At 44.8% G+C, this 22743-nt stretch overlaps 1 protein-coding gene across 6 annotated transcripts; it reads right to left on the bottom strand.

Moving 5' to 3' along the window:
• Positions 1-8151: 8151 nt before the first annotated feature.
• tnk2a (tyrosine kinase, non-receptor, 2a) lies at positions 8152-22652 on the bottom strand. Of its 6 annotated transcripts, none has more exons than XM_048266562.1 (16): positions 22410-22652; positions 19353-19527; positions 18898-18968; positions 16720-16950; positions 16187-16339; positions 15507-15784; positions 15144-15270; positions 14824-14970; positions 13477-13571; positions 13197-13391; positions 12564-12655; positions 12257-12301; positions 10513-12011; positions 10123-10218; positions 9820-9947; positions 8152-9729 (listed from the first exon to the last, which is right to left on the bottom strand). In XM_048266562.1, exons 2-16 carry the CDS (start codon positions 19513-19515, stop codon positions 9726-9728), a joined length of 3324 nt encoding a protein of 1107 aa, XP_048122519.1. In that variant the 5' UTR covers positions 19516-19527; positions 22410-22652; the 3' UTR covers positions 8152-9725. The 6 variants fall into 6 exon arrangements, with proteins under 6 accessions (XP_048122519.1, XP_048122523.1, XP_048122520.1 ...); XM_048266566.1 differs by having other exon boundaries at positions 16720-16929; XM_048266563.1 differs by having other exon boundaries at positions 22422-22652.
• Between the last annotated feature and the right edge of the window lie 91 nt (positions 22653-22743).

Below are 22743 nucleotides of genomic sequence, written 5' to 3'. Positions count from 1 at the left end.
TTTACCTCTGAACGCCCCGCCTGTCCCCAAACCCAAGTCAGACGGTTTGATGCCACAAATTACCTGACTGATATTGTGCATGTGAAAATGTCATTACTCAACCAGCAGTAATGATATGGAGGGAGGGAAAGGCAGAGTGACAGACAGACAGACACACAAAGAGAGAGATACAGAGAAGGAAAGAGAAAGAGAGGATAGTAAGTGACCTTGTAATTTTTACTTTTTATCTCTTTTCATGATTGTTTTCAGGTTCATTTCATTTTACCAAGGATGTAGAGCAGAACGCAGAATGCTGTCAATAATATTGATATATATATGCCCAAGCATAAAGAGTGATGGAACAACTGAACAGAATTTGTTCTTTGACATTAGACTCATGTTATCTCTTTCCGTCTCCACTAGATGTGGCAAGGGACCACAGATTTTCTGCCCAGTTTGCGGGCATCGATCTTCTCTAGTTCACAAATAAGTCAGAGCACTTTTGTCTTCTCCTGTCTCACTTTGCGTTCCTGGATATGGCCACCTGACACTCAGATAAGCTGTGGACTTTGCCACTGGGGGATACTCTTACCTCTTGTCATCTTGGAGTGTAATCCCCATGGACAACATTCTCTCATTTCTGTGAAAAACATCATTCTCTTCCGTCTCTCAATGCACATAGACCCTTTCAACAATAAAAACAAAAACAATGCTTGAACGTTCTATTTGGGCCCCAATCTACTTCCTCTGCATTAAGATAACATATGGAATGTTAAAAAGGAAGTCTTGTGGGGCCAACTATGATGCTGATAATGGAACTCTCTTGAAAGGGTCATTAGTCACAGAAAAACAGAAATAAAGCAAACGAGACACATCTCATTCATATTTGGGCGTCAGTTCTGCTAATGCATGACCTAATACTTTGCAGGACACACACGACAATAAAGAATCACAGTTTTCATCAATATGTACGAGAATGAGTAATGCACCACTGAATGATTGTTCCTTTGTGTGCTGGTGTATGTGATATAAGAAAGAGAGAGAACAGCAGCAATAAGGTGGAGAAACAAACATACAATATTCCTGCTTTTGCTCTGCAAGAAAAACAGAATCATCTTCCTTTTGTTTTGGCACCACATGCTTGAGGCTTCTCATTAGAAGGACAAAACTTAGATAAGGACAGATGTTCTGAATGATCCACTTCACTTCCAGTTTCTATTAGTACATCTTTTTCCTTTTTTCCTTTTTGCAAGTTTATTTTTCCAGTGATCTTTTAGCCTCAAGTTCCACTTGGGGGAAAACGGCTCCAACAATCTAAACAGGAAAATTGCTGATGACCTTGACATTCCATGACCCAGTTGCATTTCCAATCTCCCACTGTGAGCGAGATGTGATGGAGCACTTTGATAGCATGCCGACTGAAAGGACTGCAGTAGAATAGACGCCAATGTAAGATAGGGCACGAGCGAGTGGGTGAGACCAAATTAATGAACATGGGGTGTTTTCTTGGCACTTGTGCAGGGAACAACTCTGGGCTGTATTTTATTTCTATTTTCATTTTAAACAAGGGTATAAATGGTTAGTTTTGATATTCTGAACCTCTCAAATTCCACTGTGTTGGTCAAAAGACTGTTATTGTAGCAGTGGGAAAAAAAGGATTGATGTGCTTAAACAAATCATTTGGTGTGTCAAACAAAACACTAATTAGTGAACACTTGTATTGTGATGAGTTTGTGACCCTTTCTGAAATCAGATCAGTGGAGCCACGGTTGTCTCTTTACACTCCAGAAGCCTGGCATGATGAGATGACAAGACTCCAGAAAACAACAACCAAAAAAACCCAACGACGAAAAAAAGCCAATGACAACAACAAAAAAGCCAATGACATAAAGCCAACCAATCAGGTACTTAGTGGAATTTGCCGCCGTGGTTACTACATACCTCAAGTATTTGTCAAATGCAGCACTGAATATGTAGGTATTTTTATGAAGGTTCGTGCCTGTTGTTCCTCTGACCCGAGGCTGTCCCAGCCTTTCAGTTTTGTCAGTCTAGCACAGCAGTATTGTCGATGACCAGGAACACTAAGTGTTGACCCTCAGATGCCCCTGAGCAATTCATAAGAGCCAGTGAGCCGCAGGGGCTGTATGGACAAACAACACACACACACACACCACAGACACACACACACACACACACACACACACACACACACACACACACACACACACACCCTCAACACTCTCAACCACCCACCCTACAGAGGTGCTGAAGGGTGGTGACCCCCAAATGCCATTGAGTGATTAACAAGGATACGAGAGCCTAGGAATACCACCAAACACACACAGACAGGGACGGACACACACATACACACACACACACAGACACACAGGCAGGCTGCCAACTGCACTCACTAATTAAGATCCTTCTCGCCTATGTGGCATTTGGATCAGGCTGGGGTTTGATTGGCCAGCTGAAGAGGCTGAGAACAGGAAAACAAGCAGGAACACTCTGGTGCTTTGTTCCAACTGTGATTTTGTTCTCTCTCCATCATGCGAAATGGCGAGGCTCGGTCAGTAGTAAGAACACGTGACAGATATTGTTAGATTTTGTAGAGATTTTGTACAGAGATTTGTAAGACATTGTAAGGGTGCACAGTAAGCTATTGGCTTAACATCTTTATCTAACCTTCTCCTTTCATTTTTAAGCACAACAACATATAATGAGTTTCCTTAATGATTTCAATTAATCAATTATGAGCAGGGTGAATCAAATCCTATCAGGACCCATGCAGCCAGAGGTCAATCACTGATAAGGTTGATTCAACTAACCTGACTGTTTCTGAATATTGAACTGACTGCAGCAGGTAATTAGGGGTCCGAGCAGCGTAGCTTAGCAAATCACACTTGAAGCATTAGTGTTCGAATGCTGTTGGGTTGTGGAGGTTAGCATACTAGAATAGAATGCTGTTGGGTTGTGGAGGTTAGCACACTATAACATTACAGCTACTTGTCAATATGGACTTGTAGTGCAAGGCAAGTATAACTGTATAATTATAGGCTGTTTATCTTATTGACTCCAACACAGAACCCCCCGCCCCCCATTCACCTACCACCACAAATACAATTCAATTCTCTGGGAAACACTGCCTTCGACAAATAATTAGTCCTGTAGAATCAAGTATTGTTAGAATACTATTGGGTTGTAGAGATTAGCACACTAGAATAGAGTACTGTTAGAATACTGTTGAGTTGTGGTGGTTAGCATACTACAATAGAGTATTGTTAGAATACTGTTGGTGAAAAGACGTTGGTGAAAGAAGTTTATATATATATATATAAATATATCCCATGTGAGAGATGCATGTGAGAGATGATTAGATGATGTTGGTTGACTTGGAATGTCAAGTATTGTTTAGTTGTACCTTATATAGCCATATGATTTCAGTTTATTGTTGTGAGTTGGGATCTGTACTGATTTACCCCATTTCACTGATTACTCCATTTTCTGTTTCCTCTTTGATGCAGCACACATACAAGTAAAGAACAAAAGAACAGATGAATCGAAACTCAAATAAAGTTCACTTGTGTTGCACCGAAACCTGCCATCTCCGTGTCATCACTCCATACCATTGAGCCTTCTGACCGAGGCTCTGCCTGCTCGCCACACACTCACTCTACCTCAACCCACATCGCCCCCTACAGTTCCTTCAGTTGGGTTGTGGAGGTTAGCATACTAGAATAGAATACTGTTAGAATACTGTTGGGTTGTGGAGGTTAGCGCACTATAATGTTACAGCACAGGGTAATCCTAATTTTATGGATCAAATTTATTCCAATCCAACTCAAAAGTTTTGAACAACACAAAGGTTTTATCCAGATCAAAACCAAGAATAGATTATGTGATCTAATCTAATTTCAGGATCCTTGTTTCCCTTTGAACAACCCAATTTCAAGATTTGAAATCTGATAGCCGAAATCCGGTAACTGAAATCCGATAACCGGAATCCAATCACGTTATTTTGAACAATTGGGCCCAAACAATCAAAACATATGTAAACTAAAAAGCTATGCTACCTCATGTTCATTTTGCTCGGACCCCGTTAGATCACCGCTTGCGGTTATATTTATTATTTAACATCTTTCCTCTGCCATTGAAGTCTATGGCAGCCCATAGAACCGTCTAGTGAAAAGTTGTGAAATTTGGCACACTTATTCTACTCATAGCACTGATCACTTTCACCAATGTACAAACCCCAGACCCCAAAACTCTAGCGCCACCAACAGGTCAAAACTCATCAATTTTTTAACAACATTAATGCAAGTAGCTCTGCAATACTTGGACCTATGAAGCTGAAACTTGAAGTGTTATTTAAGGCAAAAGGTACGGCCCCACCCACCAATTTCCAAGACTTTATCATGCTTCCTGTAACGCCACCAACAGGCTAAGGTGCAAACTTTCCAAAAGTTTCACGGGTCTCAAATTTTGTCCGTTTCTCACGAAACTTGACACACATGATCTTCAGATCAAGCCTCACAAAAATTTCACAATCAGATTTTTCAATTTCAAAAGTGTCGGCAGGTGAGAGCCAATCAAATATGGCGACGAAGCCGCCACACAGGAAGTCAGCTCATATCTCTTCAGTGCCTTGACTTATAAATTCCAAACTTGGCACATGCCATCAGGGCATGGCCCTGACCACGCACACCAATGTACATGCCACTAAGTCTTACCCTCTAGCGCCACCAACAGTTCAAATTTTTGAAATCAAGAAAAACTTCAGAGACCAGACACTTTAACCAATCTTGTCAAGAATTGGCACATATGATCTTTAGACAAAAGTTACTGGTCAGATTTCTGACCACTAGGGTGGCGCTAGAGAAACAGGAAGTTGTTCCTGGTGGCATGTCAGCAACCCTTTCACAAATCCGAACCAAATTTGGTAGGAGGCGTCAGGGCATGGCGATGATCACGCACACCAATTTCCACACCTTTGGGTCTAAGCCTCTAGCGCCACCAACAGGTCAAAATTCATCATTTTCATCAGAGTAACAGGAAATGAGCTCATATCTCAGCAACCCTTTCATGTATCGAAACCAGTCTTAGTACATGGACTTGAGACCACATCCTGAGGACGCACAATAAATTAAGTGACCGATGACCACAAGGGGCACTATAATTCTCAACACTTTCTTGTATCGACACCAAATTTGGTACATGGACTTGGGACACCATCCTGAGGACACGGAAAAACCTTTCGACTTTCGACCACTAGGGGGGCACTAAAGTTACAGGAAATGAGCTAATATCTTGGCAAGGCTTTCAGATGTCAGAAGCAAACTTGGTTCATGGACTCGGGACCACATCCTAAGGACGCACAATAAATTTAGTCACCATTGACCACAAGGGGCGCTATAATTAACAACACTTTCTCGTATCGACACCAAATTTTGTACATAGACTCGGGACCACATCCTGAGGACGCACAAACAATGTAGTCACCGTTGACCACAAGGGGCGCTATAAGTAGCCACACTTTCTCGTATCGACACCAAACTTGGTACGTAGACTCGGGACCACATCCTGAGGACGCAAAATAAATTTAGTCACCGTTGACCACAAGGGGCGCTATAATTGGGTGAATCCAATCCAGACAAACCTAATAGGAAATTTGAATTTGCTCTGCAGGTTGGTCTGGAAAGAATGAAAGAAAGATAGATAGATAGATAGATAGATAGATAGATAGATATTCTTTGGAATTGAGTTAACAACTGCATTCAAAACCTTAATTTACAAGAAATATATATATTTTTTTCACTTCCGAAACGATTTGGTAATACTTTAATGAACACATTTCAATTTAATTTCAGTGCTGGTTATGCCTGTGAAAGTAGTGAAATGGCAAGTTCGGAAATGGGCGCCAATGGGCTAACAGGTTTGTCTGGGTTCACCCAAGCTAGAGATGATTTAATTTCACACCTTTAATTTTTCTGTTTGGTGAAGTCCTCAGCTGAGACTAGGTCTGATTGGAGGGGATATGCCTACCAAAACAATGAAATCAGTTCTTGTTTTAGGTAAACAATTAAAGCAACTAAACCAAACTATATTTTATTATATAATATATATATATAAATATTATATAAAATTATATTTTATTATATATATAAAATATACAGGATATACGTATATAAATATATATACAGCTTTCCTCAGACATCCATGCATGCATCTATATAGCAGCTACCAGCCAACACACAAACAAAGACAGATGTATGACACCAGCCAAGTGTATTGAGAGTGCTAACGCATCCAAGGTCACCCAAAGCCATTTGTATTACTGTACATATCAATAAGGGGGTATAAATAGGAAGCGATGAGAAAGGTCCGAGTCATCAGTTAATTTCTGTGCACAGCAACTTTTATCACAATAATGCTCCCACTGAGGCCTGGAGTTGATGACTGAGGGGAGAGAAGACACAGGGAGAACCCATCAATCAAAGGGAAATCAATTTAACATCATGATTACGCTGACACCTAGTGGTGGTATGGCCCCAGGAAAAAAATGAAAAACATAAAAAGCCAAAGATTATATGGCCACCATTGGGCTTTTACCGATTATTTATTTCTCAAACCATGGCTGGCCTGATCATTACTGGTTAGCACAAAGTAAGGCAAATGGTTTTCCACCCAAACTGGGCAGGTTTGATTACAGTAATGGCTTTATATACCTAATGGTAGTAGTATTTACTGTAGTAGTATTCTTGTTACCTTTGGAATGTAGCTTGTATGCAAGTTGCTTTGGATGAAAGTGTCTGCTAAATTAATAAATGTAATTGTAAATGGTAGTGGAGGACATTTACAACACACAAAATCAAGGCAAATCTGAGTGCCAACTATGTGACAGGGATTTTAATCTGCTCTATATCTGTATCGCCCTCACCCTGTTGTGTTGATGGTAGTCCGAGTCTCAAATCAATCAGTTCCTCCGAGTATACAGTCAAGAGCATACAGCTGACATGAAAATAAATCAAGCGCTGCTCCCACTACTGGATTAGTGCTACCAAGAGGCCTAGCTGCATCAGTGGCTCGATCTACTGTATGGGGAACCTTGTGCCCCAGTTAAGTGATGCTGTGTGTGTGTGTGATGCTGTGAAAAATTCTTGTCTTTTTTTACTGAGAAGGTGGAGGCTATTAGAGCCTCTATTACTCCTGATCCAAGTTACTTAGAGGTCCCCCATTTTCAACAAGATATTTTGAACAATCACTTTATCTGAACTTTTAGAAACGGTGTCTCAAATCAAAGTTTCTTCCAGCCCTCTTGATATTGTGCCAACTAAGTTTCTATTAGAGGTAATGGAATCTGTTAGGCCCTGCCTGCTCTCCATCTTTAACAGTTCCTTGTGTAATGGTAGTGTCCCTGATTATTTTAAAACTGCCTGTGTGAACTCTGCTAAAAAGTCTGGGCTCTTCCTCAAAACAACATACCTATATCCAAATTACCTTTTATATCTAACATTCTTGAAAAAATAGTGTCAAATCAACGTCTTTCTGCTCTTGATCACAATGGTCTGGATTCCAAAAACATCATAGCACTGAAACAACACTACTGAAAGTTACCAATGACTTTTAAGAATAGACGATGATGACTTGGGCTCTGTCCTGATACTTCTGGACCTTAGTGCGGCCTTTGACACAATTGATCACTGCATACTACTGTTATACAGGCTGAGGCATTGGGTGGGATTATCTGGTACTGCATTGCAATGGTTTGCATCCTATTTGTCAAATAGAAGGTTCTGTGTCTCTGTGAACAACTATGTGTCTTCTTATTCTTCTGTTAAATATGGTGTGCCACAGGGGTCTGTTTTGGGACTGGATTGCAATTTAGGCTAACGTCATTTAAGGAGATTTTGACTCCACAGGGAACACCTGTGTGACCATGCATGGTCATTCCTTTGCCCTATAAGTAATTGGTCAGGCTGTTTTGCACTGCCACATCCAAAGCTGCATGGGATGCAGTTGTGATGATCAGAACATACATTTTCCAGAGCTTCATCCGTGATCATTCATTTCAAGGAAAAGCTAAGGTGTTTGTAGACACAAAAGCAGCCCCACAGAGGAAACAACTGTCTTCCCAAAGCCATTAGGCCTGCATTGTCAATAACACATGCACAGTTTTGTTTTCTAAAACGAAAATATTTAATAGAAAATATACAGAAATTGTACTTTTCATATGTGCAGCCTTGCAACTTTAGTGTAGCATTTTAAGTATATGAACTCTCAGTTCACGTCAGCATTAGAGAGGACATCTGGCAGATGATGAGAATGACAACGATGATAATTAACAGTTATAGTTTACACCTCCTAAAACATATTCAAGTGATTGGGTTTCCCCATGGCAGAACTGACACATTATTGCACACTTACACTGATGTCCCTGCTACCTCCCAGGGCTCATCTAGCTAACGGAATGGCATTCTTTCTCTTGGTGTTTCAAAAAAAAAAACAAAAAGAAGTCATAATGATTATGTTGAAACAGTTACAGTCGTTGGCACACACTTGACCTTCTGAGCAGCCAGTGAGGACTGAGTGAGGAGACGGGTCAAACATGTCACATCTTACAGACATCTCTCACGCAGCAGGCCCCCCGTAAGCACAACTTAGGAAATGCAGCAGTTCACAGAACGAGGAAGATGATAAAAGGTACCCCGTGCAAAGCTGAAACACTTTGCAGCAGAACATACAGCAAACTACATTATAGCAGTAAACTCGGCATTAGCTTATTCTGAGAAATGAATCACATTAATGGTATTTCATTTTGTAACGCTATTAATAAATACTATTCCAAATGACACTTAAAAAACAGAGGCCAGGCATCCAAAAAGAACACAAAATAAAAATACTGAACAATACCAGAGGCATCTTTTGTTAATGAGGATTCCTTTAACTAATATTAAACACATTAATATACTTTTCATCTCTCAATACAGTGTTCATACATAATGGTAAAACTATGACTATTAGCCTGAGGGAGAACCAGATAACAAAACAAATGGGAAAGCCCTGATGTGAATACAAGTGTCACAGTAAAGCAGCTTTTCTTATAGTGCCTACTGCTATGCTAACGTTACCCTGAAAGCTCCTTAAATAACATATAAAGACCACATTTAAAACACCAATAAAAATAATATTTTACATGATTCAAATAACAACTACTGTACAAAATAAACAATATTTGGTATCACCAACACTGACAAAAAAATAGCAAAATGGACAAAAGATTATATAGCATTCTTAAGCTTTGAGAGTGTGCCTTTAGCCTCTCTGGGCATGATTTGTAGTTTTGCAATTACTAAGATCTGCCATACATCTATAGGCATGTCTGCATTGCCTGAGCATAAGCCTACAGTGAGCTGTTAAGAACATCCTATTTAGTTTCTGCATTGCACTGAATGATTGTGGATATGCTGATTAATATTCCAGCTTAAATTCAAGAATCCTTGAGTTTTGAAAAAGTAACATGGAAAAAGCATTACAAGATGCATAATCTGCAGATATGCAGAAGCAATTCGCAATTGCTGAGCTGTGCTTAGCAACCCCCCCCAAAAAAAAAAAAAATTGCTGTAACTCGTCCTGCTTGATAAACAGCTCTGAGAAAACAAAATCTTGCAGGGAGAGAAAGTTAAGTCTTGCTCCAGTGATTCAGATGGGAGAACTTTGCTCCCTCCTCTTTTGAACCCCAGTCATCATTACCTGCACAACACAGAGGGACAGAGGTGATATGGACTCTCTGACACAAACACACATTGACTTAAAGGACACCCTGACTCTGAGCTGGACTACCTCTGCCTGGTGGGGCCGTAGGAGTCGAGCATCTGGGTGCTAGCCTGCTCCAGGTTCCAGTTGCTCCTTTGCAGCGCCTCCTGGCACTCGGAGCGGGCCTTCAGACCCAGCCGGAACAACTGCTCCACCTGCAACAGGAGAGGAGAGGAGTTGGAGGAGTCCCCATTCTGGTCCCATTGGCCCAGCTCACACACACACACACACACACTCTCACGCCATCCTCTGTAATAAAGAGGCTCTATAGCCCTTTAAATACAGGCATCTGTAATCACAGGGGGGACGGGAGTGAGTGAGCTCCGGTACCTTCAGGTAGCGGATGGCCTCTGGAACATTCCAGCTGTGCCTCTGCAGGGCCACCTGACACTCCTCCACAGTTACGCCGTGCACCGCCTCCTGGACCTGAGGACGCAATCCCGCCAATCTTTTACCAGCCAGGCCTTTTATCAACACGCACATAAACAAACAAGTATCATGATGGTAGCTAATGGCATAAACGCATCAGTTTAGTAGCAAACATAAATGCCATGTTTCTTGTGAGGACATTGGCCTACATAGCCATAGCCAGTAGAGTTCCTGGAGAAATGTTTTTGGCTTAAGAGAAATGTTAAACTTGCATTAAAAGCTTTGTTTTGTCTGTGGGTAGATAAAGAAGACAATTTGAAGGTGGGTAGATAAAGAAGGCAATTTGCTTACATATTTGACAGAGTTGAAGGTAGGTGCAGTGGGTTCCGTTCGACTGCTGACAACTTGGTTGGTGGTCCAGGCCAGATTGTGGGGGTTCCCCATCCCACCAATGCCACTGCTGCTGATGCTGCTACTGGAGCTGTAGATGGGCCTGGTAGCGGCCTGCTGCTGCACCATGGGCCTGACGGTGGCCATGTTGGTGGTCTTCCTGTCCTCGCCGCTTTCTGAGTCTTTTAAGAAGCGCTCGTACTTGTCAAGGTAGGCCGGCCTCTCAGGCAGCAGGTAATAGTGCGTGCTGCTGGCCTTGGTGCCGTCACACACCACCGGCAGGATGCAGGGGCTCTTGGCCTGCGCCTGGCCCACTTCGGGGGCCGTGTATTGGGGGTCACGGGCGAAGCTGTGGGTGGCCGGCGTGAGCACTGGCTGCTTGGGCTGTGGCGTGATGGGGGAGGGGGGCAGGCAGGGCGAGGGCGAGAGGAAGGCGCCCAGGGAGCCCACGCAGCACAGGCCGGCCCTCTGCTGGGGGGAGCCCACGCGCAGCGAGCCCATCGGGCTGGGCGCCCGCGAGCTGGGCTGAGACAACGCGTGGTCCCGCGGCGGGATGCGTGGCGGGCGCTCTACGCTGGCGTCACCGTCGGCGTCATTGGCGTCGATCTCGTCCCCCAGCGAGTTGGAGGAGCGGTATGCGGGCACCCCGGCGCGCCTGGACGGCCGCATTGGTGGGATGGGGACGCGTGGCGGCACCAGGGGCTTGTCCTCGTAGGAGGAGGGAAGGATGATCTGACGGTGGCCAGCCGGCGTGAAGGCCATGGGGATGGGCGAGGAGGGCAGCGAGCGGCCGACCGCAGGGGGAGCGCGCAGCTTGACCATCACCTCCCGCTGCAGCTCCTGGAAGAGCTGGGCCGTCTGCGCCGCCTGGGCTGGGGAACGCGCCTCCTCCGCAGGCTGGGGGGCAGTCAGGAAGAGGTTATCCTCCACGCCCGCCTTCTCAGCGCCAGACAATCCTCCGTTGGTGGAGCCATTGGCTGGAGTGGGCAGCTGGCTAGCCTCCTCGGCGCGCTGGCTGATGGAGCTCACCTCGGCGTCCTCCTCCACCCTCCCCGGCGGTTCCTCATACTCCTGCGCCACCTCGTCGTAGGCGGGCAGCGGGGGCAGTGGCCGGTCCCAGTCCAGCACAGGCGTGGGGTGCAGCGGGTTGGGCAGCGAGAGCGCCGCTGGGCTGTGCGGCAGCGCCGGTGTGTCCAGGATTGAGCCCACGGGCGCACTGGCCGGCAGCGGTGGCGGCGCCTTGACCGGGGCCTCCGCCACAGGCGACGGCGAGGCCGAGCTAAAGCTATCGTCGCCGAAGTCGATGAGCGAGACCTCACAGAGGCGGTCCGTCTGCTGGCTCTCCCATGGACGCAGGCGCAGGCCCAGGTACGTCGACGGCTTGGACAGAGACAGCTTCCTCACGCTCGTCACCATCAGGTCATCGCCGTCGTCCATCACCGAGTCATAGAATGCCTCTTCTTCAAACAAGCACACATCACAAAACAACATCAACTCATTTCCACCCTCCATCCACCTTAAAGCTTTTAATAAGACATACCGACAACACAGGGCCAGTATTCACAAAGCATCTTAAGACCAAAAAGTGCACCAAGGCCCAGGGCTGCTATGATGCTGGTACATGCAGCAACAGAAAGAGTGTGCCCTGTGCAGTGATGAAGCCGAGGTGAGAGGCCATGGTGATGAGGCAGGTGAGCCCACTCACTCTTGAGCAGAACAGCTGGCTGAGGAGGCCGTGGAGGTGGCAGCTCTAATAGAGGTCATAGAGTGCAGAGGAGAAACTGGGGAAGAAAAGAGGGGAAGAAAAGATTTAAAGAGGGAGAGAGAGAAAGTAAATGGTGGTGAAAATTGGAAAGCAGTACAAGCCTTTGATCTGTAAAGGACTTAAGCCGATAGGGAATATAGTGTGCGAGAGAGAGAGAGAGAGAGAGAGAGAGAGAGAGAAGAGAGAGTTGATGAAAATGACCTGAGTTAAATCATATATTGGAAGGACAATAAAAAAGCCCACATACTTTTGGCTCGATTTGGGAGTTTAGTGGGCCGGTCAGCATTTGGGTCCATTCCAAGAACATCCGGAGGATCCATCGGGTTACCGAGGTATAAACTTATAAAGTCCCCACATAGGCGCGTGCGTGCACACACACACACACACACACAGTCATGCATAAATACAAAGATTAATTACGGAGACACCAAGAAGACAAACAACACTCTAAACACAAACAAGAATAAGTACAAACAAAATCAATGCATGTTGTTTAAAATATATATTTTTCCAGGACAAAAACATAAATCTTATAGGTTTATATACACACATGCTTTGTTCACCATTTCTGGTTCATAAATCACTTTCAAGACTTTCACACAGTCTTTTGCTGCACTCTAGTGGTGAGTCCAGGAACACATTTTGGTGAGTTTGTTAATCACAACTGAGCCATTTCTTTTTTTTTAAATCATACACACACACACAGAATCCCAGATCAGTAAAAACACAGGGAAACTCAATACACAATCTTTGGCAAGTTTTTAACCACTGTTACTACTGAAGTTGAGTTTAGCCATATCTTGTAGACACAATCAATAAAATAACTTATCAATTAGTACAAAGAAGAGGTCTGTTCAGAGTATGTGACTGGTGGTCTTACTCGTCTATCTTGTCTGGGGCGCCCCAGCTGCGGTGTGGGTCAGTGTCGCCGTGGCCTGTGTGGATGAAGCTGTTCTTGAGCGGCCTGCTGATGTCCTGAGCCGACAGCCCGGCCACCGATGTCACTACTTGCCGGGGGAACTGTCCCACCTTCAGTGTCTGCCGATTCTGACCGCGCCACCAGTAGTTCTCAGCCCTGTGGTTAACAGCACATGATGAGTGCCACTACGGCACCAAAGCGCAGGGAAACTAGAATGTGGTCAACACAATGGCAGGTGTACCTGCCCTCGATGATGGTGATGACATCGTCCAGGTGGATCTGAAGTTTGTCAGGCTCATCAAAATCTTGGAGGGCCCTCATGTCGGTGGGCATTGTCTGTGGAGAGGAGGAAACAGTGGTAGAGGCGTGAGTCACACAGACCGATTAAACATTAACTATAGTAGGACATGACGTTATATAAATTACCCTCACCCTGATGATTTGGGATTATTGAAATGGGATAGAAATAACTAAGATATTCAACAGGAATATTTTAAAGATTTCTTGAATCTTGAAAAATGAATAAACACAGAAACAGGTAGTGGGCATGGACATTTTTATCCAGGGGCCTAACAGCTGATGACTGAGGACACATTATTTCTTTTCCTTCTCTTCTTTTAGTATATTTTTTGGGCTTTTTGTGACAGGACAGTGAAGAGAGAGAGAGAGATGGGATCGGGAAATGACCGGGATCAGACTTTATCCCAGTCACTGTGGGCATTTGGACCCAAATGTGGTACGGGCGCTGTAGCCAGTTGAGCTACAGTGCCCCCCAGGACACATTATTTCTGTGTAATCATGATATCAAAGAACAGCCCTCAAATCAAGCCATTAAGTGGCTAACTCGGACATTACGCTTCTAAAAACCCAAAGGTTAATGAGCTCAAGTATAGACCTCTGAAGTTCACCTACAAAAAGTACCCAAAACTGGCATCTTTGCCCATATAAGGAGATCCGGGCGCTAATCGAAGCAATATATTGCAGGTTGCACTGCAAGTTAGGTCTGGAGTAGCAAAAATCAAAGTTTGCCGTCTTAACATACCGGAGATCACAGAATTCACTCGAAGGCAGATGACAAAAGTGTGTATGGCAAAACGTCTGCATTTCAGACTTCTTCGTCCCCGCAGTGCAACAGGTGAGATTATTCCAAATCCTCATGTTATTTTCCCATTGGAAAAATTGCAAGATACCAGATCTCTTTATATGGGCAAAGATGGGAGCTTTTTTGTAGGCAAACTTCAGCGGTCTATTAGAAAAGACTACGTGCACAAAAGGCTCTTCCTGTACGCTCATTTATTTCCGGTGGAGCGTAAACTGTGTTGTATCGGCATCTTCTGTTATATATCTTCATCACTGAATATCTTGTTTACCCAATAATAAAAATGTTAACAAATGCCTAAATCCTTCTTTTTTGTAACATGCTGATTCCTAGTGCAACACCGAACTGGGTCTGTGTAGACACTAACTACTGTTTATTAACAATAGCGTCAGGTTCAAACACACCGGGCTCCATCGGAAACAAACGAGCATACAGAGAGCCGTTCGTAGTCTTTTAAGACCATGAATCATCATGACAATCCGGACATACCTCTACCAGGAAGTCCCTAAGAGCCACAAATGTAGGTCTGTCTTCAGGTTTGGGAGACCAGCTCTGCAACATGACGTTGTAAATATCCTGGGGACAGTCTTCTGGCTTCACCAGGCGCTCCCCTTCCTTATCAATCTTATGGAGAATCTGGAGAGTAATAGCAAATCCACATGGCATATAGCTCACTGTCAATCAGAGGTCTATGCTACAGAAATATGTACAGAAATACTGTATTGAACTGTATGGAGGTAAAAGAGGAAGAGTGTGTGTGTCTGTGTGTGTGTGTGTGTGTGTTTGTGTGTGTGTGTGTGTGTCTTTACCTGGCTACCATTGAGGCCCAGCCATGGCTCCTGTCCATGAGTGAACATCTCCCACAGAGTCACACCGAACATCCATGTGTCACTGGCGTGGGAGAAAGTCCTCGTCTTGAGGCTCTCTGGGGCACACCTGCACATCACAGAGAAAAGTGCATCACACCGTTAGACAGAGGCTGAGAGAGAGAGAGAGAGAGAGAGAGAGAGAGAGAGAGAGAGAGAGAGAAAGAAAGAAAGAAAGAAAGAAAGAAAGAGCCAGAGAGGACATGCAGAGAAAATAAACTTTGGGAGAAAACACAGTGAGAGACAGTGTCTGTGCGTGTTTGTATGTGGTGTACATCTCCCCTGCCTGCGTCCATCCCTGCTCACCAGGCGAAGGGCACTTTGTGGTGCTCCTGCATGACATAGTGGTCGTCGTTCTTTGGCAGCGCCCGCATCAGGCCAAAGTCTCCGATCTTGACCTGCTCGTTGGAGGCCAGCAGGATGTTGCGGGCGGCGAGGTCGCGGTGGATGAAGCGCCGCGACTCCAGATAGGCCATGCCGCATGCGATCTGCACGGTGTAGCGGCACAGCACCGAGATGAGGATGTGGCCCTGGCGCTTCCGCAGACGGTCCAGCAGCGAGCCCAGTGGCGCCAACTCAGTCACCTGATGCACAGTCAAACAGGAGCAAGAGTCAGTGGTGTCAGCAGAACAGCACTGGTGGAGCCCAACTCAGCGATTTTAGCCAGTTGTGAAGGCACACACAGATATGTAAAAACAATTTGCATGTTTTTGCATATACAAAAATGTGCAAACATACTGTACGCTAAAATATGGCACATCCCTAGCAGTAACCGTATCAAAATAAATGACAAATTTATTCCTTGAAGGTATCCAAACCTAGTTATTCACTGTTGGACTTCTAGAACTGTAGAACTAACAGGAGATCCAAGAGAGTGAAAGACAAGCATCATTCTACTAACGTCTAACACCAACGGCTAGAAAAACATGAGGACATGCAGAAGGGCTTTAGGCAGGCTGCGATGGTGCGCCAGTGATGACTCTCACCATCTTCATGGGGTGTGTGAGCACGACGCCATAGAGCCTGATGAGGTTCTGGTGGTCCAGGGAGTGCATGGCATTCACCTCCCTGATGAAGTCATCCAGGCCCTCAGGCTGCTCCAGCAGGTCTGTCTTCAGGCACTTGACGGCCACGTTCAGCTGTGCGCCGGTGTAAGAGCCCAAAAGAACACAAATGACTCATGTCTCATGTTAACATCACACACATCCCACACATTCACTGCCAATTTCTCTACACACTTTGGCCGTGGGCAGGCATGTTTTTATTTCCACTGACTCATCTCTCTATTTTAACAACCTTGTTCGTTCATTCATTCTAAATATTCCTCCTCTCCCATCTGTCCAGCCACCCAACCCAGTCATCAATCAATAGATCCTCCTGAGTGAGACCATACTCCATTCATGTATTGATCGCCAATGACCTTTGTCTAAAAGGAGGACGCAAAATTAATGATCCATTCTCTTTTACAGCAGTTCTTTCAAAGGTCCCCGAGTGGATCTCCGTCCATTGGTCTACTCACCACTCTTCCAGAGGGGGCCTGCCACTCTCCGCGCTTCACCACCCCGAAGGAGCCGTCCCCCAGCTTCTCAAACAGAGTAAGGTCCCGCTCGCTGATGAGGCAGGTAAGGGCAGCTGGTTGGTCCCCAGGGCCTGGGGTGGGTGAGGGGCCCCTCAGGACCGTGGTGGCTGATGCCTGGGACTCTGACTCCGGCCGCTTCCCTGTGAAGACCTGCTGGCCCAGGCACAGAGACTACAGCTGAGAGTAATTCCACCTGGTTCCCCCCTACAGCTGGCTATGCTCTATAGCAACAGCAGGCTGGAGCACACTGTGATTGAATACATATTTTTTGTATATGTTTAGGCTTTCTGCCTTTATTTCAAGGGGGTAGGCAAACGTTTGGAGAGCGCATACCCTATGGGCAGCTTTGAGGCTAGAAGTCGACCACTTGGAGTTAACATTCCATTGACCCCCATTCATTTTGGCGTCACTTTAACATTAAATAATATTACATCTGAAGCGTTTTAAGCCTTTATATGAACCTTTTCTATTTTCAGAGAAATACAACATTGTGTGACTGGTGTCATAACCTCATAACTCACTTTACAGCTGAGTAATAAACTTTTTTCAGAAAACAATGCTAAAATTATGTAATGGACATAAATGGACTTTGCGTCGTACAGGAGAGAAGTAACCGTATTCTCTGGATAAGAAACTCAAAGGCTGTCTGAAAGGAAGTTAGCGGGTAAGATATTTAAGAATAGCCTAGAAATCTAGACGCACCCTAGCGGCAGCAAATGTAATTTGTAATCAGGCCAATCACATTGTGTATAGAGTCGGCATTGGTTCCACGTGAATTCCCTGCTACTTGAAAACAAAGAACATGGATGCTGCTGCTGGCGAACAGCGGTCTTTGAATCGCAACTCGAGTTAAAAGCTTTTTTTAAATTGGCAAAAGTTTGATCAACTAGCCAACTAGCTCCGCTGGTGGGAAAATGCATGGGACTGGTGAGTTGTAGCGCCATCCTATTGCGTGAAGAGGAAATTTGAAAGACAACCGTTTATCCCGCCCCTCGGATTGAGCAGTGCCAATGGTAAGTTCCCAGACCCTACATCTTGATGTGGGTCTGGCTGGTCAGGCTAATTTAGGAAAGCATCGAGGGAAAAAAACAATTAAGTGATGTTTTGTTGGGTTGGCACTACATCAGAACAAATCCACTTGAAGTCGGAACACTCCGATAACGGCACGTTATCAATTTTCTTAGCACGGTTACCAGACGACTTACTGTGTTCTACTTTGTAGAACCGAAGTCGACCAACAGGAAAAATAAAAGGGTTCAAATTGACTTCACTTGCCTCTAACGAAGTCTACGGGGTGGCTCTGTCCATTTCTTTTATTGTCTATGCTTTATTTGGATAGGACAGTGAAGTATGACAAAAAGCAAGTGGGAGAGAGAGATGGGGTGGGATCAGGAAATAACCGCAGGCCGTACCCAAACCAACGTCCCCGTGGGCACCTGGACCCAAACATGGCATGGACACAGCGACCCCAGTGATGAAATACACGATGGAAGCTTTGGCTTACTAGTGCGACAAGACAATTGTCCGTTTGATTGATTGATTGATTGATTTATGCTTCATAATGACTTGGTGCAGCAGATATATTTGCCTGGGAGATGGCATCCATTACACCTGCCATTTCTCGCATCATGCTCCTTCCTACTGAGCTATGATGGAATGACAATATGGTGTAAGGGTGAGGCAAGCAGCAGCTAGGCTGCCATCGCACTGATTCTCATCTCAATTGATGGATCTTTAATACAACAATGTTGTTGCAGTTATAGATAAGCCACGGGGCAGCCGTGGCCTACTGGTTAGCACTTCGGACCTGTAACCGGAGGGTTGCCGGTTCGAACCCCGACCAGTTGCTGAAGTGGCACGGCTGAAGTGCCCTTGAGCAAGGCACCTAACCCCTCACTGATGCAGGCAGCTCACTGCACCGGGATTAGTGTGTGCTTCACCTCACTGTGTGTACACTGTGTGCTGTGTGTGTTTCACTAAACATCACTAATTCACGGATTGGGATAAAAGCAGAGACCAAATTTCCCTCACGGGATCAAAAGAGTATATATACTATACTATATACTATATAAGTGGCTGTTGGAGGGGAGGGGTCTGCCTTAAGAAACCACAGCGTACCTTGCTCATCCAAGACTTGCGTTTGCACAGGGCTCTTCTCCTTTTCACAGCTTCCCACAGCCTCCTCTGGCCTTCACCCAAACAAAACAAATAGGTGACAAATCTGATAACGTCACACAACAGCATTCCTGCATGAATTGTTCACACTAATTCATTAGTTGATCATTGTCCATTGTGTATTGAACAAACTAAGATCGTCATAGAGGAATAAATAATATAAAAAATAAATGAAAAATCATTTCCTGGAAAATTACTCAATGACTATAGAAGATGACAGATGCCCATAACAATGAATTTGCAAAGCTGTCATTTTCAGTGGGTGACAGAAAGTCCCATTTGTTCTGAGGACATTTCAATGTGTTTGAAGTGGGTGGTGGTGATTAAGAGATGACAATAGCTAAGATGCCATTTGCCTGCATGTCTGTATGGGTCTGTGGGTAGGGAAGTTCTCTTACCCGGACGTCCCATGCCAATCTTCTCCAGGTCCTCAGTCTTGACGTAGTCAAAGTGGGAGAGGCGTGTGACGTTGAGTTCATCACGGATACGCAGGAAATACTGCTGGAGCTGAACGTCAGTCAGCAGCTCCAAGAGCCACTCAGTCCCTTCGTCTGCCTGCATGGTTTCACCTGCCTTCAAGACATGAACACACATACACACACATGGTCAATATAAGCTACAAATGTGATCATGCTGACCTATACTGAGGTGTGGTTAGCTAGATTATGCCAGACCATCACTCAGTCAGTAACACGGTCTACAAATTCAGAGGAACCTAAACAGTCAGTTCCACCAAATCAATCAATGCCTTCAAGGGGATTTGGAATTCAGCAAGCCAGGAAGAGTGATGCTGATGTAGCTTCACATTGGAGTCTGGACTATGCCCATTAGGTACGCTGCCTACCCAAAGAAAACTCAACAGACCGATCAGAATGTGTGGAAGCGGTGCCAAGAGTGGTAAACAGACACAAGGTTAAGGTGTTTATTAACCTATCAGTGATTCAGCTACCCTCCAACAGCCTGCATCGTCATCACTAGGAACATATAACCACAAAGGTGGGCTCCTCTGAATTCACCCTTTCAATCTGAAGTGTTGGCCAGTTTCTTTTTTCGGTCTCTGTCCATTTTTGCTACAACAAGCAGCCTACAATGGAATATACTCCCTCTCTCACACCCTTCTCATGCTTTCATCCTTGGCCTGTAGGAGACGCTGACGATCGCGGAAGCTGCTCCTTTCACTAGAGAAAGAACCAGTGAGGATATACTGTAGTGAGCCCACGTTGCAACACCACAAGGCTCATCACACCACTGCTGTGACATGGTGCAGCACAGTGGAGGAAGTTGGTTAAGTTGGGCAGGCTGTCTCACCTACTGGTACAGGGCAGAGGGGATTACCACCCCAGATTCCATCTGTCCTATTTCTGCACCACGACCCAGATCAGCCAACCAGCAGATGGGAACCCAGCCAGACTGGAAACTCCTAACTGCCCAGTGCTCACAAGTGTTTATTTTATTATTTTCATTTTTAATTTAACCTTTATTTTACTAGGAATAATAGCTATAGCTTTTAGCTATTCAAAAACTCCCAATTGTCCACTGTGCCTACCACAGACCTGAACAATGCCTCCACATAAAGCAAAAACTAACCATGTGGGCCTATTAAGAAAAACAGAAGGTAAAAAACACAAGCCTTTTGGTGACTGGCAAGCACAGGCGATAAGTGATGTGCATGATGACAGCTAGAGGCGGTGCGCTATGAGGTGCCCTCAAATGTATGTTAATGGCTTGGAATTCATCTTCTATTAGAACATGAATTTGATATTACCAGTCCTATCCCTACAGATACTGAATTGAGACACTTTACCTTAGCAGGCTAGCTCCTCAGGGGCCTTGTCTTTTCCCAGTAAATCCGAGTAAGACCGAACAGAGCAGTGCTGCTCTCCCTCTAACACAGAACTCTGAATCACAGCATCCTGCTCCTCTCATTACTGCTGAATTATTCAGCTCCCATGGAGACAGGGGGGAGAGGGTGGGTGAGTGTAAGATGGAAGGGGGGGGGGGGTGGCTGCAAGAGTCCTTATCTTATGTAAGTACATTGACTAATACCCACATCTTGATATATGATTCACATACAACCCTACAACTCTTTGACTACACACAACCTATATAACCAGGAATTGCAGTATCCCATAGTGTATACAACATAGTGTCCCCTGGGTGTGTGTGCTTAAAAAGGAGGCAAGGGGAGTACGATGACTTGATGACGCAGTAATCCTGTACAACCGAAGCCTCTGTGGGCAAAGCGGACTGTGGACCGCATGGCAAGGCTGGGCCTCTTGAGGACGCCTTCTGTGTTGGCAGCCCTAAAGGCCAGATTGTGAAAGTGACACAGTAATGGAAGTGACACACACACACAGTTAACTGTTAACCTACACTAGAGAAGGATGGCTACTGAAGAGGGAAGTGTACTGAAAAGCTACACTGTCCTACTGTTGACATGAATGGACAAAAGGGATCATTGTACTGACATTTATAAACTCTGTGACTGAATACACTTCTTGGGTGTGTCATTGGGATTGCCTACAGGGAAAACACGCCTGAGAAAATAGGACACAAACTGCCTTCAGCTTTGAATGGTGTGAGAGAACAGCGAAAGCATGGGCAATGTTCATTCTGAAAACCTTGTAACATTTTAAACATCAGTGTATTCTGGTTTTTCAAGACACTGATTACAAAATATAATTAATTGGCCAAAGGTCACACATTTCCTCCTTATATTTAATCAGGTTGCTTTCTCAAGTAAGTCTTAATTATGGACCCTGTGTCTAAATGTGCCATCTACTTTTGCATAGAGCTTGGTACCTTACAAATAATTTATAAGCAAGCCACCACTAATCACAGAATTCAGCAGCCGGGTTATATGTCAACGTCAGGCACTAGGAAGGAAGGGTCTCTCTCTCTGGGGATAGCCTACACAAGGAAAGGGAGACTGATGGGAAACTGATGAAGGTAGCAATACTGAAAAACTTACAAAAATGACAGGCAATGTAACAAGACAGTTTAACATCGATCAGAGTCAACAGATTAGACTTTATGAGTTGAAAATGTGATGCACGTGTCCTAGAGGCATCCGCACTGTGACAGTCTAGCGCGGAGGCTGCGCATAGAGCGCAACCTATATTCAGCAGGCACATGATAACCACTGCATTCTCGGGTGTTACCCTCAAAGCTGGACAGGACCGTCCAGTTTTACAGGAAGACATATGTTTAGGAATTATAAACGCATAATATTCCGACAGGGAACACCAAGATAAGAAACGCCATCATTGTTTGTTGCCAGCGGAAAACCAATGGACGCAACGATGTCCAATTCGTGCGTTTAAGAACATTTTATTAAGATAGCCTACAAACGTGGTATGAGGCTATGTGTTGTTTTTGCCATTGATTGGGCTACTGTTGTATTTCTAATACTAGGTCCCTGAGAGGATTAAAATATCGTTAAACAACCAACCTACCTGTCCACTCACAGCAAGACGTAGACCCCGGACCTGCAATTTTTTATATATATAAAACGCGATATCAAGGCCGATGCACAATGTCTTTATAATCCTCCATTGCAGTGTAGCATGTAATTAGCGATATCCGTTTAGGCGACATTTCGCACGGGATGCAGGTTCTTCGTTTATTTGTACAAACAGTCCAGCTAGCCGTGGATTACGGCGTCACAACTCGATTGATCTCTATTCTCACCCCCACCGTCCTCGTTTAAAGAGACACACACAGCACAGCTGAGCTGAGCGAGCGTGGCAGGAGGCAATTTGTATGAGCTAAACACAAGTCTATTTCTTT

Source organism: Alosa alosa, chromosome 16 (assembly GCF_017589495.1).
Source record: "Alosa alosa isolate M-15738 ecotype Scorff River chromosome 16, AALO_Geno_1.1, whole genome shotgun sequence".
Taxonomy (NCBI): Eukaryota; Metazoa; Chordata; class Actinopteri; order Clupeiformes; family Clupeidae; genus Alosa; species Alosa alosa.
Note: the sequence above shows the minus strand (reverse complement) of the source record. Positions and strands in the feature narration are given on the sequence as shown.

What these genes read in the sequence shown, in the direction of transcription:
- tnk2a (XM_048266562.1), bottom strand. Translation starts at nt 19,515, where the DNA reads ATGCAGGCAGACGAAGGGACTGAGTGGCTCTTGGAGCTGCTGACTGAC. An exon ending in ATCACCATCATCGAGGGCAG is followed by an intron (nt 13,392 to 13,476) that starts GTACACCTGCCA and finishes TGTTAACCACAG; the next exon opens with GGCTGAGAACTACTGGTGGC. An exon ending in AGGCCATCCGCTACCTGAAG is followed by an intron (nt 9,948 to 10,122) that starts GTACCGGAGCTC and finishes CTCCTGTTGCAG; the next exon opens with GTGGAGCAGTTGTTCCGGCT.